This window comes from Opisthocomus hoazin, chromosome 26, assembly GCF_030867145.1.
Source record: "Opisthocomus hoazin isolate bOpiHoa1 chromosome 26, bOpiHoa1.hap1, whole genome shotgun sequence".
Classification (NCBI taxonomy): domain Eukaryota; kingdom Metazoa; phylum Chordata; class Aves; order Opisthocomiformes; family Opisthocomidae; genus Opisthocomus; species Opisthocomus hoazin.
Genome location: NC_134439.1, coordinates 4,206,003 through 4,221,060, shown reverse-complemented (window position 1 = coordinate 4,221,060; position 15,058 = coordinate 4,206,003). Strand labels below are relative to the sequence as shown.

The window sequence follows — 15,058 nt, the reverse complement described above, 5'->3', positions numbered from 1 at the left end:
AAGAAAGCGTGAAACACATGGTGCATTTTCAAATGCATTCAAAAACTTTGAAGCCAAGCATTTCACAACAAAAGCCAACACAAAAGTAATTGTACTGGAAACAAAGAGCCACCGCTGCACATCGATTACTACACAGCCTCAAAGGGTCCAAAGGGCCAAGCGGGCTCAACAGCCAAACTATTACGCATTTTCACTTCCCCAGACCTAGAGGATTCCCAGCTCTAGAAGAATTATGACAAATTTTTTTCATTAGCATAGCTGGAACGAGCAGTGGTAAGAACCAGAACGCAGCCATTGTACTTCAGTACTGCCATCTCGCTCCAAGGGCGAGAGAGTTCACGACCAGTACGAGAGACGATCAGATGTTTTAAGCTTAAAACGCAAAACAAAAAAAATTGGTAGGAAGGGAAAATGTCCCTCTGACATTATCACACAACCTCTTGCAACAAATGCCAGGACTTTAAAAGTGATATTAGCCAGCACTAAGCTAACAGGCAATTACAACGATTAAAAAAGGGGTGTATTTAAGTGAGATTTTTGCATTCTCCAAGACCTTTCTGTGAAGTGAGAGATGGCGCTTTTCTGTTCAGCTCTCTGCCCTAATGTCTGTTAAAAACTGATCAGAGGTACGATGGAGATGATTAATCCTTGAGGAAGCTGGGCAGCTGCTGTCCTCTGCAGTAGAGAGGAGGAGGAGGGGTGCTACCTACTCGCTCCACTGCATTGTAAGAGACAACAGCGTAAGCCACAGTTAAGTAGATAATCACAAATTCTCAGAACCTCCTTCATCTCGCCAAGCATCAGCTAAACAAATAAAGCAAGACGCTTTTGGACAAGTTACTCTCTGAAATGAAGTGAAACACATGAGAGCTGCACTACTTCAATTAATACTCCCATTTGTAACAGGTCAGCAGCTCTCAAGGGCAGCAAGGACAGGCACACACACATCCCAGGATCTCTCATCGGACCAAAATCCCCAACCGCTGGGCAATAAGCATCCAAACTCACTTTAAAACTCCAGTCAATCTCTACAGGACCAGAGCAAAAAGAAATTAATGGGAGAAAAGGCTTCGCCAGATTGTGTTCTTGGAAATTTTGTTTTCCATCTCTCAAACTGGAAGGAAGATTACACAGTTTTTTTCCCAAGCTTAACAAATTTAAGTGAAAACAAATATTTTTCCAGTACGACTACTACTACAGCAAGACGCAGAACAGGAAGACTACTTTATGGACTAGTTTGACTAGTTGAGAAATTCAAACACCTACATCAGAGAGAGATGGAAAAAAAAATCTCCTACTACAAAACTCCAAAAGGAGGGGGGGAAAGTTTCAATTATATAAAGCAAACATTTAAAGCAGCCAAGTGCTCTGGATGCAGATGGTTGCTAACAAGCAGACAAGAACTAGATGAAAGCGATTCTGAGGAGTGCCGCAACGTCAGAGCGAAACAATAACGAGAGGACTCCTACGGCAGATTCACCGAGTAACACTCAGCTACAGCATTAGTGGGGACCACTTCGTTACCACTGCAAGAGACCGTGGAGGTTACCTCCCCGACGCTGAAGTCCTACGGTCATCGCTTGCTTCAAGCATCACAACTAAAAGCTTCTGGGAATTTATGATGAAAGCCTTCACAGACACGACAACAATGCAGAAAAACCCCACAAAATTTTCTACGCATCTTCTCCTCTCAAGCACTGAAGAGGCTGAGCGCCATGAAGTTTTCAGATACCATCTCTGAGTTGCGGGAAGGATGGAAAAAGGAAGGAGCAAAGAGGAAAGCGGGTGCAAGACACCTAGAGATCCTGTGCACCCCAACCACTGACCCCAGTACTGTGCAAACCTGGGTGCAGAAGCAGCTCTGCTGCAGAAATCACCACAGGACACAAAGCGGAGGAGATGGCAAACATGCGACTACTGCCCATTGGGGAGAGGGAAAGAGCAAAGGGGAAAGAAAATCATACACGCATAGGGGAAAAATTTACTTGAATTCTGTATGTGCATGTGAACACAGTTGATCATTTTCACTAGTTCTTCATCAAGCCACCGAAAGGCTTAATCCAGCCACTTTGATTTATCATAGAAGAGTGCCTCGTCCTAGCACACAAATTCACTTGCTCAAGCACAAGAAAACATAGGTAAAATAAGCAACGCAGTTTGCGGAGCAGCTAATCTGACCAGGGCTTACCTGTACCCTGCCTGAAGAGGCATTTGGTTTCACGAGTTTAGCATAACCAAAGCACGCCCGGTAACGGCAAGCGAAGGGGGGGAAATAAGGCAGATCTGTGCCATGACAACCAGGATGGGTTACGAAAGCTTTCCCTCTACAGAGGAGCCTCTTTTGAAAATAAATGCTACCTCAACAGCCAGCACGCAGGAGAATCAGCGGCAGAAGGAACTAAGACTCCTCGCGTTAAAACGACCTGAACATTAACACAAGAGGAGAGCTAACACGGGAGGGAGCGAGGGCACATTTGACAAGTCAAAGATTCACACAAAAGAGTGAAAGAGTACAGAACTCGTAACTGGAGACAGATGTAATTTCAGCCTGTTCGTAAGAATTCAAAGAACGGCTCATGTTCATAAAAAAAGCAGCTGAAAAAAACAACCCCAGCAAAGTTACACACTTGGTAAGCCAGTTTAAGATCTAATACACAAGACAATGTCAATCCAAGCCTTCAGGTAAGATTTGCTGTAAGTATCACTTACTAAAAATAGGTTTAAATAACCAAGAGTTAAGTTGTTTTGGGCTTCTCGCCCATTTCCAGGGGCAGTGAGAGGGGGATAGTAGGGGGAATGAGCGAGGGCTGCATATGGAGAGCTGTCTTTAAGCACAATATGAATCATCACACCAAAGAATTCTCTTTAAGTGGCTGGCTACTACTCAAACAGATTTATTTTCTTTAAAATGGTAAGGCTTTGACCAGTATATGAACACCGAACCTTTGAGAAGCCATTAGATGACACTCAGGTGTGTATATTATGATGAAAAATACTTCAAAATTAATCTGTATTCATTTAATCTGACTTAACGTAGGAAAAGTGGTTAATCCGTTGAAAGACTGGTTGTTTCTTCAGGTTATTTTCTGCTGTCTCAGTATAAACAGCATCTTCCCTTTGACTTCCAGTAATTTCTGCAAATGGTAGGAGAGCTACCTACAACACAGAAGGAGCAGAGAGAATAATTTTCTTGTTTTAGTCTGAGACAGTAAAAAGCCAATACCACAAAATGTTGCATACATGGAGCAAGAGCCCTGCAAGTGTCCTGCATTCAAAATGCAGATCCACAGAAGGCTAATTGTCTCTTTTTTTTTGAAATAGCCAGCACTGGAATACCAGAAGTCACATGGAGAAGGGCTCCAATTCACACAAAAATAGGCAGATTTAGCTGGTGCGACTTTTATTCACGCTACCGTCCCAGCCTAGGAATAGCAACGGCTGCAAAACAGAAATATTCTCCCCTTGGCCACTGGGATGTGAGCCTGCAGCAGAGAAAAAAGCCACCACGAACACAGAGAGTCATCACCTCTTCACATCAAGCCATCCAAGTCAGAGACTGGGACCACAGCAGTCAGACTTTGTCAGAAGCTGCCAAGGCCATGCCAAGCCAAGGCGACCGAGCATCAAAGCCCTTCCAAAGCTGCCTGTCTCTTGCTCAGCTCTCGCCTCTGGATCAGACCCCTGCCCCGCTCCACGTGCCAGCACAGAGGGGTACTCTGTTGTCCTGGTGCTGGCACCCACAGCACCCAGGGCAGGACCTGAAGGCAATGGGTAGAGAGACCGCGGGTGAACAACGCGCATCGTGGAGCGGTTGCCCCATACCTTCTTGAGGGGGGCAGGAAAAGCACCCAAGGCATGCACAGGCCACCGGCGACTGCCGCGCCCCTCTGAACACATTAACCTCCTCCTCCAGCACTTTTAAGGCCAGTCTCTGCAGGTGACAGCAGCACACTGTGCGTTTACCACCCAGAATGCAGATGCAAACTAAAAAGAAAAGCCAAGGTGCAAAGCACTGAGTTTATTTATGATTTGATCTCTGTTCCTGCAATGCAACGCCTCTTTACTCGGCATAATGTGGTGAGAACCGACTTCCACAAGCACATACAGCCCACCAGTGAAGCTGCTCCTCACTCAGTGCCTGCAAGCACCGAGGGCACGGAGGAGAAGGAGCAGCAACGTTTGCACCGTCCAGAGGCCCAGAACGAACAAGGACCACGTGCTGCTGCATTAGACAGAGGTGTCCTCTCCAAAGCTAAATGGGCAGAAGAAACCTGTTGCCTACCAGCCAGCTTCTGATGCGGACAACAGGGCAGAACCGGCTGTCACTATGCCCAAGCTCTGCAGTTCCGACAGAGGAAGATCAGCAAGCGGCCATGCAGAGCCCAGCAAGGAGCCGTTGGTAGCATCCGGCCAGTGGTGAGCTGCATCCCGAGGGCACCAACCATCACGGGGACTGGCTCACGGCACCTTCCCAGTCACCAGCTATCGGGACAAGGCCAGAAGTTCAGAAGACTCAATACCTAACTTCATAATAGAAAGATTAAATATCTAACTTGATAACAGAAAACCACAGACAAGACACACGGAAGTGAGAAATGCATGCACTGATGTTTAAGCCGATTTGTCAAGTTGGAATTTCTTGCCGGGTTCCTACAAGTGATTTAATTGCAAAGCCACCTAAACTGAAGGGCCTTTCACTGTCCTCCACTGCCTCTGTTCCCTGAACTGTGGGGAAACACAGGGCTAGGTGGATGGCTGCTGACCCACAAACTCAAGCTCACACCCAACTTCAACAGGTGCAGGCGAACACCCCTCTCTAAACCCTTTCTCCTCCAGACACCACTTTTTGCGATTTCTGCCTCTTGCATCTACACAACCCCCCCTTTGCTTCTGACTCGAGTGGGCCAGATTTGATAACGCAATGTAACATCACCAGCCCTGCAACAGCAAAAGCTCAATATTGGTCATTAAGTGGGAGCCGCCAGGGAATTCACTAAATGCAGATTGCCTGTAAAGCGCTCTGAGCCACTCGACTACAACGGCTTCCAAATGGAGACACCCAATTTTTAACCCGACTAAGCTTGCAGAGAACCCCACGAATGCAAACGGGGTAACGGCTCCAAACATTTAACCAGTATCATAAAAGAAGGCAATGAGCTCCAACTGCACATGGGCTGGGACGAAAAGTACTTCTGAAATAAAGTATTTTTTACCCAGACTTGGGAGAACAAGCAACAGCAGATATTTCCAGAGCTCTACCTGCAGTTATCAGGAGGGAAGACTTTCTGGCAGACATTCCCAAGATGACTGAAGTTCTCTTATTTTCTGTTTGCTGGCCAAGACAAGCTCCATCTGCAGATGGCTGTTCGCTCTGGACAGTACGCTAAATGACTTTCCTCTACCTACCATCAATCTTTCTGCTCCCAACAGAAAATACAATTAGACTTCCCTCCGATTCACACTGCCTTCCATTAATATTATAAAGTCCTCCCTTACACAAATAAAATCCCTGCAACATTTCTTACAACATCGTTATGTGTTACCATGGAAACCACTAAAATGTCACAAATACAAAAGCCCAAAGCTCTGCTGCCTATGGAGCACCCCGATCCTCCTTATTTCCCTCTTTCGGTAATTTGATGACCAAACATTTTGAGCCTAATTAAAAAAAAAAATCACCATGATGGTGGGGGGTGTTCGGGGGGGGGGGGGGGAGTTTGCATTGCTTTAAGTTACTGCATGTTTTGTTAAGCAAGCAGCCAAATGAAGTCACATTTCACAAATCCACCCCGTCGGGAGGCACTTTTGAAGTGAAACGACGCTCAAAACTATCGGACAAACGCAGTGCTGGACGGTGCTGCAAGGAGACACCTAACACTGCCGGGAGATCTGTCTCAGAATACCCCTTCCTCCCACTCCCCGTGACTGTTCCACTACACAGGTGAGAGACAACACAAGTGATGTATTTTACACTGTAAGCATGCACGTATTTAATGGACAAGGGGAGTTAGAACTCCTTAAAATGAGCTGAGTACCTCTGAGAACTAAAACACTTCTGGCAGGAGCGTGCTTCTGCTCATTCATCAGCCAGCACCAAGGAACCTGCCTCAGCAGCAGAAGCGTCGCGAGATGTGCCAGCCGGACTCTGCCACCACTATCGCCGGGAACATCTCGTTTTGCAATTGAGACATCATGGTTACACACGAGCACCAGGGAGAAAACAGCCACCTGCCAAGCTGCTCACCTTCGCTAACCTGACGGCGTACAACGAACAGCAGAGCTTTACCTCCATCCCCGCGCTGACCTCCCTGCTCGGGTACAACACCCAGCCCCGGCCAGGCGCTGGAACAAGAAGCGTGTTTCAGCACAAAGCTGGACTCGGGGAGGTGCAGCCAACAAGAGAGCGACCTTCAACAGCACCAACATGCAGCAAGATTTTTGAGACACTCCATCTTCCGAACAAATTCAGTGAACTGAAGCTCTCAACAGCACACGTCTCTGACTGTCGCCTTTTAAACCTTCTCTTTCACCAAAGTGTCTCCCCCCTCACTGCTGATGCGATGCAATTTAATGAAAAAAGCACGTTCTACACGGAAATCCCAGGCACCATGAACCAAATCCTTAACTCAGCACCCCGTGCCAGGTACCCTTTCCCATAAATAGCTTGTTCAGCGCCGAGGTCAGAGCTGGAGCAGGCATTCCAGAAAGTAACCTTATCACAGCCAAGGTCAGAGGAGGGGGGGGAAGCTGGATGTTACTTAAGCAAGCAGTTTCACTACGCCCAGCACATCAGCAAGCGTTTCAAATGCAGAGAGCCACAACCAGAGGATGTCAGAGACAACCCGACTGCAGCGAGAGCAGAACCATCCCTGGTTCCCACCTGGCTCCAGGCACGGAGGGCAACTGCAACGGACTCAACCGCAAATGAAGTTTCTCTTTCCACTTCCCAGCTGAATTACCAGTCAATACACAGGCCTCCACCTATTTGTATTTTTAAGTTTTTCCTTTCATTCGGAAATCCAGCAAGTAAAACCCACGTTAATTTTTTAAGTTCTACCTAAAGCGTTTTATCTGAGGACAGCCCATTAAAGCCACCCAGCTCTCCGAGCCTTCGAAACCAGACACTTGCAAAACGCACCATATCCAGGGTGTGCCCAAAACACGCTCTGTGGAAAAATCTGCTGGGGTAGTGCCAGTTTAGCAAGGAAAACATTTTCCCCCAGCTGGAAGTCTAGCGCAGTGCTGCTGAGCTAGTGCAACCAGAACGTATCTGCTGGAGGAGAGAACAAAGGAGGGGGAGGAAAAAAAGCCCATGTTACCGTGTAATGAAAACCAAAATCCTTCAGGAAGAAAAGCACATCCATGAAGCGCCTTCGCAATCTCTTTCAGGAAGCCCCACATTTGCCACTGCTCCAGCTTTAATCTTAGCCATGCAGGCACTTTTCATCTTGTGTCAGTATTAGCAGGAATAAAACACAGCTCTACACTGTAGCTGCCTACAGATGCTGGTGTAATGTAACACAAGTCTTCTTCCCATCCCCCACATCAGTATATTCGACTTCAATATTAGAGATCTGCTTTAAATGGGGCCCCTTTCCCTTGCTCAAACACTAACTTCAATTTCACATGAGATTGTAGGAAAGCAGAGGAGTTACCCCACCAGGTCTTTAACGCCAGTTCACAAACTTCAAACATTTTTTTCCTGCTGCTTCAGATGCTGTGACAGGCTTTTTCCTATGAAAAGTAAATATTTATGCAACCCTATCCAAAGCGTCACCCACAAGTCCTAAAAAATCTGAACTAGAGCCCGTTCTTACTCGCTGCCCCACTGTGTGAGGGCTAGAGACACAAAATGCAGTTTACTGGTGGTGCCAGACACCAAATCATTTCCAGTCTTCCACATCATCTTTCACAAACCAGCCCAGCGCAACCCCACAGCCCAGGACACAGGCAGAGCAGACCTGACTCCGAACAGAACCACCCAAAACCCTGCGAAAGCACCGAGGCCATCTGCAAGCAAGACGCAGAAAGACGCTGAGTCTGCCTTCAACACCCCACACACCAAATTCAAACGCGTTCCTGTGCCACAGCCCTGGGCTCCACTGTTATTCTTCACACACACGACCCAACACCGAGAGCTGGCTCCCTTCTGCTCTGCCCAAAACAACCGTGACTTCAGCTGAGAGATAAATTTAACCAATGCCTCAAACTCTCTCCAGGATGAAAGCCAACGACACTGCCTGGACCACGTTCTGCGGATGGCAAGGCAAGTGCCCACACCGGGAACACCAAACCTCCGCTCCCCTCGCACTCCAGCGAGGTCTGCACGAGCAGCGAGACTCGGACAGAAGTCAGAAACAACTTATTAGACATCCATTGTATCTATAAGAGGTGTACTATGACCAGCATTTCTAGGAGAAATAACTGACTCGTTTCTCTTCACATCTCTGTCAAGCAGCGTTCTCATTTGCTCTCTTTTCTTAAAAGCAAGAGGGACTTGCAGAGTGTCCTACTTACTCTGGATACCTGATTAAGCATTTTTGAACAATGAACTGCTCTCTGCTATTCTGCTTTCAAATGCAAAGCAAGAACATGTTCAGGATTTGCTCTATTTCTCTCTTTCCAAATGAAAGACGCTTGAGGGACGTCTCTCTTGACCAGCATCGCTGCTGAGCAGCACATGGATTACAGGCACTTCAGGTACGACACAGGCAAGCTTTCATAAATAGCTGAAAAACAGAAGGTTAAGCACTGTACTGCTGTCAGTACCTACAAGTACAGCTAGAAGTCAAGAACAAGAAAAATAAAAAATCAGGAAGAGCAGAGAGAGACTTCTAGGATTGCTCTGCACAAATCGGAGTCAGTGAAACGCGTTTGTGATGAGTTGGAAACGCTTCCTTAGTCCCCAGAGCATGGGATTTGCCATACGAATTCCAGCTCCGTGAAGCCAGATTTGAGAAATGCTATTTAACAGCCCTTGAGATACAGCCTTCCTTCTCATGCTCTCTCTTGAAAAATATAATCAAGGGAGAAAAATCAGAGTTTCTAAATCCTATTTCTCAGTCAACTGGTGCACTAACTGCAACTACCCCTCGAACAGCCACGGATGCAAGTGCCACACGCATCCCTCTCCAACTCAGGACTTGGAAATTAGCGCTGACAAAAGCACGTATCAGCCAGAAATCTTCCTCACTACTCCAAGTCCAGCCATTCCGAAATGCACGCAGCACAGGGAATAGTCAACACAGGGGCTCCAAGGCTGGAAAATGATTCACTGCAACACCAAAGTGCAGAAGGTGCTCAGATTTCCCACCAGTAAATGGGGATAATTAAAGTGTGCTTAGGCATCATGGCCATAGGCGTCGTAACAACCACAACTGAACGCACTGCGGGTACTCTCTGACCCTCGTAAAAGCTGGTGTGAGCAGCTCAGTCACTGGGAACACTTCACTCTCAGCCGCCTCACGTAACTGCCATCAAAATAGTGACTTTCCAGATAAGAAACCCGAATGAAAAGTTCCAGTTAAATATTTGTTTTCGCCACCTTTTCAGACATTTTTTCCATGGTACACTGACTGCAGTTGGTGATTACAGAGACTAAATCACATACCACTCACCAGCTAACAACTATGTTGCTGCTCAACCTAAGTAACTAATCAAACAAAAATATGCAAAAACCAGGTGCTGTTAAACGGGGGCGGGAAGAGATATCACTGACCCACCTTCAAAAAACAGCTCCAGAAAAATCTCATTTTCCAGAAAAGGAAAACTCCATGGAAGGGGGGGTGGAGGGACGCCCACAAATCAAAACACGGGCTGCTCACCCTCTCTCCCTCCTCCCCAGGCTTTACCCTTTCCCTGCCTTGGTAGAACCCAACAACTCCTCAGCCCTTATCTTTACTTCACTACACACAGAGTCTTCTCCTCCCTGGAAAAGCCTGTCCAGTTTCCTAAGGACACGCACCACTTGCTGCCTGAGCAGAAAAAGGGTGGAGTGCTGAAACTCCAGAGACAGTCTTTGTTCGGAGCGTTCATTAGATAATGGCAGTTTGCATTCACAAAAATAATTGACAAATTCTGATGAAACTGGTCTACAGTGAAATGCAAGACAACCAAAGAAACTAACCAGCCTGAGAAAAGCAACTACTACAAAGACGCACAAGCCACATGAAATATTTCCTACTTACACGTATTAGCACATGGCCACAGAAACACCAGGACTTTGACTACTTGCTACAGCACCGCGCAGCCAGCAGCCCTCCAGCACTGGGAGGAATTCACCTGCCCTGCTCCGAGCCACCTTTCCCAAACAGCAGTTCCTGATCTACCGCGCTGACAACAGCTCTTCCAGCGCAGCACAGGTTTCGCAGTCGCAGACGGCCGCTGCCCACGGTCACACCCAGCCAAGGAAGTTCACAGGGGAGGCTCCAACCTGCCCTCGCCACCACCGAGCAGGGGCAAAGCTCCTCTTTGCTCCTAGCTCTGCCACCGCACACGCTTTTGAAGAGACACGTGAGAGGATCTTAGCTGTGAAACAAAGAGTTGCAGATTATCAATCTGCGAGCAAATGAAACGTGACACGGTGGTCCTTGATCCACACAAACCCAAGTGCGCATCGTGAACCGACCCTGTCTGCATGCGCCTGCTTTCCCCACCGGCTGCATGAGAATCAAGAGCGCCTTGTTAAACCAAGCCCATAGCTGACAGCCTCCCAAGAAAGGTGTAACGAATCCCTCCCTGCTTTGTTTACGCGCTACACGATGGCCTGGTTATGCACCTGAATGACAGCACCTTCCTGGGCAGCAGATCTACGAGTGCTTTAAAAGGGATCCGACAGATCCCTAACGCTACTGGGAAGCGGCAGTTCCTCAGGGAGATGCTCTACAGCCAAGATCAGGTGGGCTGGGACACTACAAATGCTTCCAAGTCTGTCCTTGACCAGATATCGACTCTGGAATGCCACCACACCAGAAAAACTCAAAGGTCAGCCCTTATCTAAGCATGATGCAAACACATCTTTGTTTCTTTTGCATGCTTCTACCTGAATCCAAGATGCAGTCAGTGCCATGGCCACTCACTGCAAGCAAGCTACAAGACACGCCGCTCGTGGCAAAGCGCTCACTAAAGGTCTAGAAGCAAGCAGGCAGCTTCTCGGGGAAGGCAGGGGCACCCAGGAACAACACACAGCCAAGGGATGAGACAGAGGTTTTCACACTCATTAAGATATCCCATCTCACTACCGAAATTAAAACAATCAGGGTAAAAGTCTTCCCTCTCATAAGTACATTCAGCAAGCTGCAAAATCCAGCCATACTTGAGCAACCCTGCGAGAAGCCTTCGCTGTCCTGTGCTCACAGAAACGTCACATTGGTTCTCTACAATGCGCTGGCCCATGGCGCCTTCCCAGGGGAAAAGTCAGCTCTTCCCCTTCCCGTCTCCGAGCGCTACGTTGAAAAGAATGATATTTAGCAGCACTCAGATGCGTGCACCAGCTCTCAGGGCTGACTTCGGGAGCTTCGCTAACAAGCACAAATGTGCCTTCAGCCTCAACGTCAGCAGTGCCCGCGCTCGTGAGACCCAACGTCAAAGCACTCGGCCAACTGGACAGCCAGTGCTGGGAAGACTAATTACTGAATACCCACAGGCACATGCTTTAAACTAGGTTTGGTGGGCCTGGCCTAGATGCCAGTGTGCATACACACCAACTTCTGAACCTACAGACAACAGAAGGATCATTCTTTTTATTAGCTTTAAAATCTTTGGCTTTTTAAGAGTACTTGAGAGTTGGGGAATGTAAAGGCATGACTAACATGAAGGGCAGAAAAGTCAGCAAAGAATTTCATGCATCATGTCTCTGAATACCACACTTCCTCCTGGGATTAAGATGAGTGGCAAAGAAATTTCACTTTGCTAGACAACACGCTAATCTATGAAACCCACAATATGGGAAATTTAATACTACTTTGGACAGAATTTTTAATCAAATGTCTCCTCTAATAACAATTACAATACTTTCAAATGCAATTTTACTACTAATCCCAACAGTAAGCTTGTGGACATTATAGAACAGGAATAAAATTATTAAACTCCCTTCTCTAGCAGCACAGGAAGCCCTTTATGTCCAGCCAGCAGGGATCACACGCTCAGCTATGAGCTTTGTGCTGGGAGAAAGCCGAACTCATGCCACGTTTAAGACTTCACGTACAGAAATTCATCCTATGCTAACAGTCCAAAACACAATGTGACATTTAGCTGGAAATTAATATTCAAGAGCAGTAACATCTGTTTATCAGCACTCATCCATATGAGTGTGTTTTTGGATGATGCTGAAGTTACCAAGTACACACAGAGTTCATGCCCACCTACCTAGTTCAGTAAAATCTGCGTCACGCAGCACTTGGCCAGCCATTAACATTACTTTGGACAACAGGAACCAAAACCCGTTCAGTTGTTTCTCCACAGAGATCTGAGCAAACCCAGCATAGCACAGATATGCAAAAGTCCTGGTGACTATTTCCAGCCTCGACCGGAAAGCCGTCCGCATTCCCAGCAGGACCCCTGTGACTGCGGCAGGGAGCGTTTTGTCGACCGTAGCTATGCTTCACAGACTGAGGTTTGAGTTCAATAGGTCCATCAGGGTGGAAGAGCTCATCTACTGATGCAAGCAAGATTTTACACAGACCAGACACAGAACACGGCCTTTTAAAAGATTTGGGCAGAATACTGTGATATGCACTATTAGGGAAAATTCTTGTGTTTGGAAGAAAAATTTCCCTTCTTCCTTGACCCATCTCAAGACCTTTTGCCTTGACGAGCATCTTCCTCCTCCGCACACAAACTGACACCTAATACTTATGCAAACAGCATCCAGTTAACAACGTAATTATGAGGCTGTTGTCATCGCTTAATGCAGCTCACACACAAGAAGAAAATTCCCAACAATAATTTCCCAGATTCAAGAAGAGAACACACTCACTTCACACTTCCACTGGCACTTGGACCAAATCCTCTCAAGAGTTTTTTTTCCCAGGCAGTTCGTTTAACGAAAAAAAATAATTCCCCAATCACAAGTACGTTGTCAGCTACAAAGATTCAGACTGGCCTTACTTTACATAACTGGTTTCCAACAAAGATTCCCATTGTAAAGAGATAAATGTTTCATTTCAGGGGACAGGTCCAACGCATCATGGAGAGAACTGTTTATAGCACTGTGGGTTTGTATCTGCAGCACACTTGCACCACTCCAGCCAGCCAGTATTTCCAGGACTTGCTGCTGCTCCACAAGAACAACGACTACCACGTGCACAAAGAATTTTATCTTCTGTGTTGCATGTGCTGCCTGAGTGTGCTGCAAATCACACCACACTAGTTTTAACAATTACTTCTTTGATCTAAGCCCATCAAAAAGAAGTGTTCCTATAAAATCCAGATTTTCCACCTACCACCTTCCACCTCGCTCTCTCCCCACCAGACGTAAGCAAAGCCTGACTGCTACTTACAGTGGTACATGGGGTTGTTCTGGGTCTGCTTTGGTCAGTTCTTCTTCTTCAACATCAGACTCTCCTCCCGAGCTGCTGTCAGTGACATCCGAGTCAAACGCTTGCTCGCTGGATCTCAAGTTGGCCATACCACTGGCCGTGAATCTCTCCAGTTCTTCTGATATCGAATCGCTCTTCAAGAAGCTGCTTAGGCCCTCTGAAGTAACTGTCTCACTCGCAGCTTTCCTCAAGGCTGCTTCTGCTTTTCTGGTCAACATCAGCTGGCTCCGATGCCTCAGGGGGTCCAAAGTTGGAAGCTTGCTCAGAGTTTTCTCCAAGAAGCCACCCAACTGCTGCTGGATGTGTCTCTCCACCTGCTTCGCCTGCACCACCTGCAAGCGTTTCTGCAGCCTGCGGGCACGGTTCTCGATGTCTGCCTGCCGTCGCAGCAATGCCCTCGTCCTCATCTCGGAGTCGAGAGCACTGTGGTGACCGGCCAACAGAGAAGGTTTCTGCTCCTCCAACTTACTGCTCCCAAAGTCAGTGTGACTAGCAACACCGGGCAACCTAGTCTCTCCACCGCCACCCTCAAGCACTCGCTGTTGCTCCGTGGAATTAAGGGAAGATTTGTTTGCAGTGCTATTATTGCTAAATGGAGTTGTGTGCTCTGCATCAAGGCTTCTATGTGGAAGAGTGCAATTGGTCAACCCGGTCTTCAAATCCCCCAATTCAGAACCTCCCACATTATAGTCAACTCCCTGGAGGGCAGCAGCAGGAGGAGCACACTTCCCACCGTTCAGAGAACTAGAGTTTTCATGGTCTGAAGTGGTACTTTTGGCCAATTTCTTGGCCAAGCCATTTACAGGCGCTTGTGGGAGAGGTGGCTGGCTATTAGTACTCATTGTTTTTAGATTCTCCAAAGTGAATTCCAACACCGGTTGCCTCCCCAACAGATCACTTGTTTTCAAGAAGGACTGAGATAAGAGAGAGTGAGATTTAAGGACTGTCTGCTTGTTGAAGACTCCTTGCAGCTTCAGAGGCTCTTTTGAAGAAACAGACGTTACATCCGAGCAGAGATAAGAGGCCACTAGCGGCTGCAGCTTGCCCAGCTCTTCCTTCGTCGGGTTGTTTCGGAAATCTAAACTGGGATCCTCCGGAGCAATGGCTTTCCTTTTGGTGCCGTTGGCAGCCAGGAGGATGTTGTTGGCGTTGCCGTTGCTCTCGGCACTGCCAGGCGACAAGGTGGAGGACGGGGGAGCCAGCTTGAATCGGATGTGGTGAGCTTCAGCTGCTGCGTCAGTGAGAGCGGGCGCCATCGCAGCCATTCAGCACAGAGAGACGGGAAGTCCAGCCTCTCCCGGTGCCGAGGCCAGCTCCACTGCCTCCCACTGCCTCTCCCAAGGGCAGCCTACAGAAGGGAAGGGAGAAGAGAAAGTTAGGCATTGCACTCACAGAAAATAAAACAAGCACGACGGACAAGAGCAGCGAGCCTTATTGACTCCACGCTCTTGGTAAAGCCACGCAAGCGCCGCGTTCAGCACGGCATCCTCCCTCCGCGCCCACCAGCCCTGCGCTCAGCG

General features: G+C 47.7%; 1 protein-coding gene across 5 annotated transcripts in view; it reads right to left on the bottom strand.

The window, feature by feature from the left end:
* KANSL1 (KAT8 regulatory NSL complex subunit 1) overlaps positions 1 to 15,058 on the bottom strand; it is a 105,443-nt gene that overhangs the window by 70,978 nt on the left and 19,407 nt on the right. For all 5 annotated transcript variants that reach the window (XM_075443780.1, XM_075443783.1, XM_075443784.1 and 2 more), the window contains one exon: positions 13,500 to 14,886. In XM_075443780.1, coding sequence (XP_075299895.1) covers positions 13,500 to 14,803 — 1,304 coding nt within the window. In that variant the 5' untranslated portion in view covers positions 14,804 to 14,886. The remainder of the gene's footprint in view (positions 1 to 13,499; positions 14,887 to 15,058) is intronic.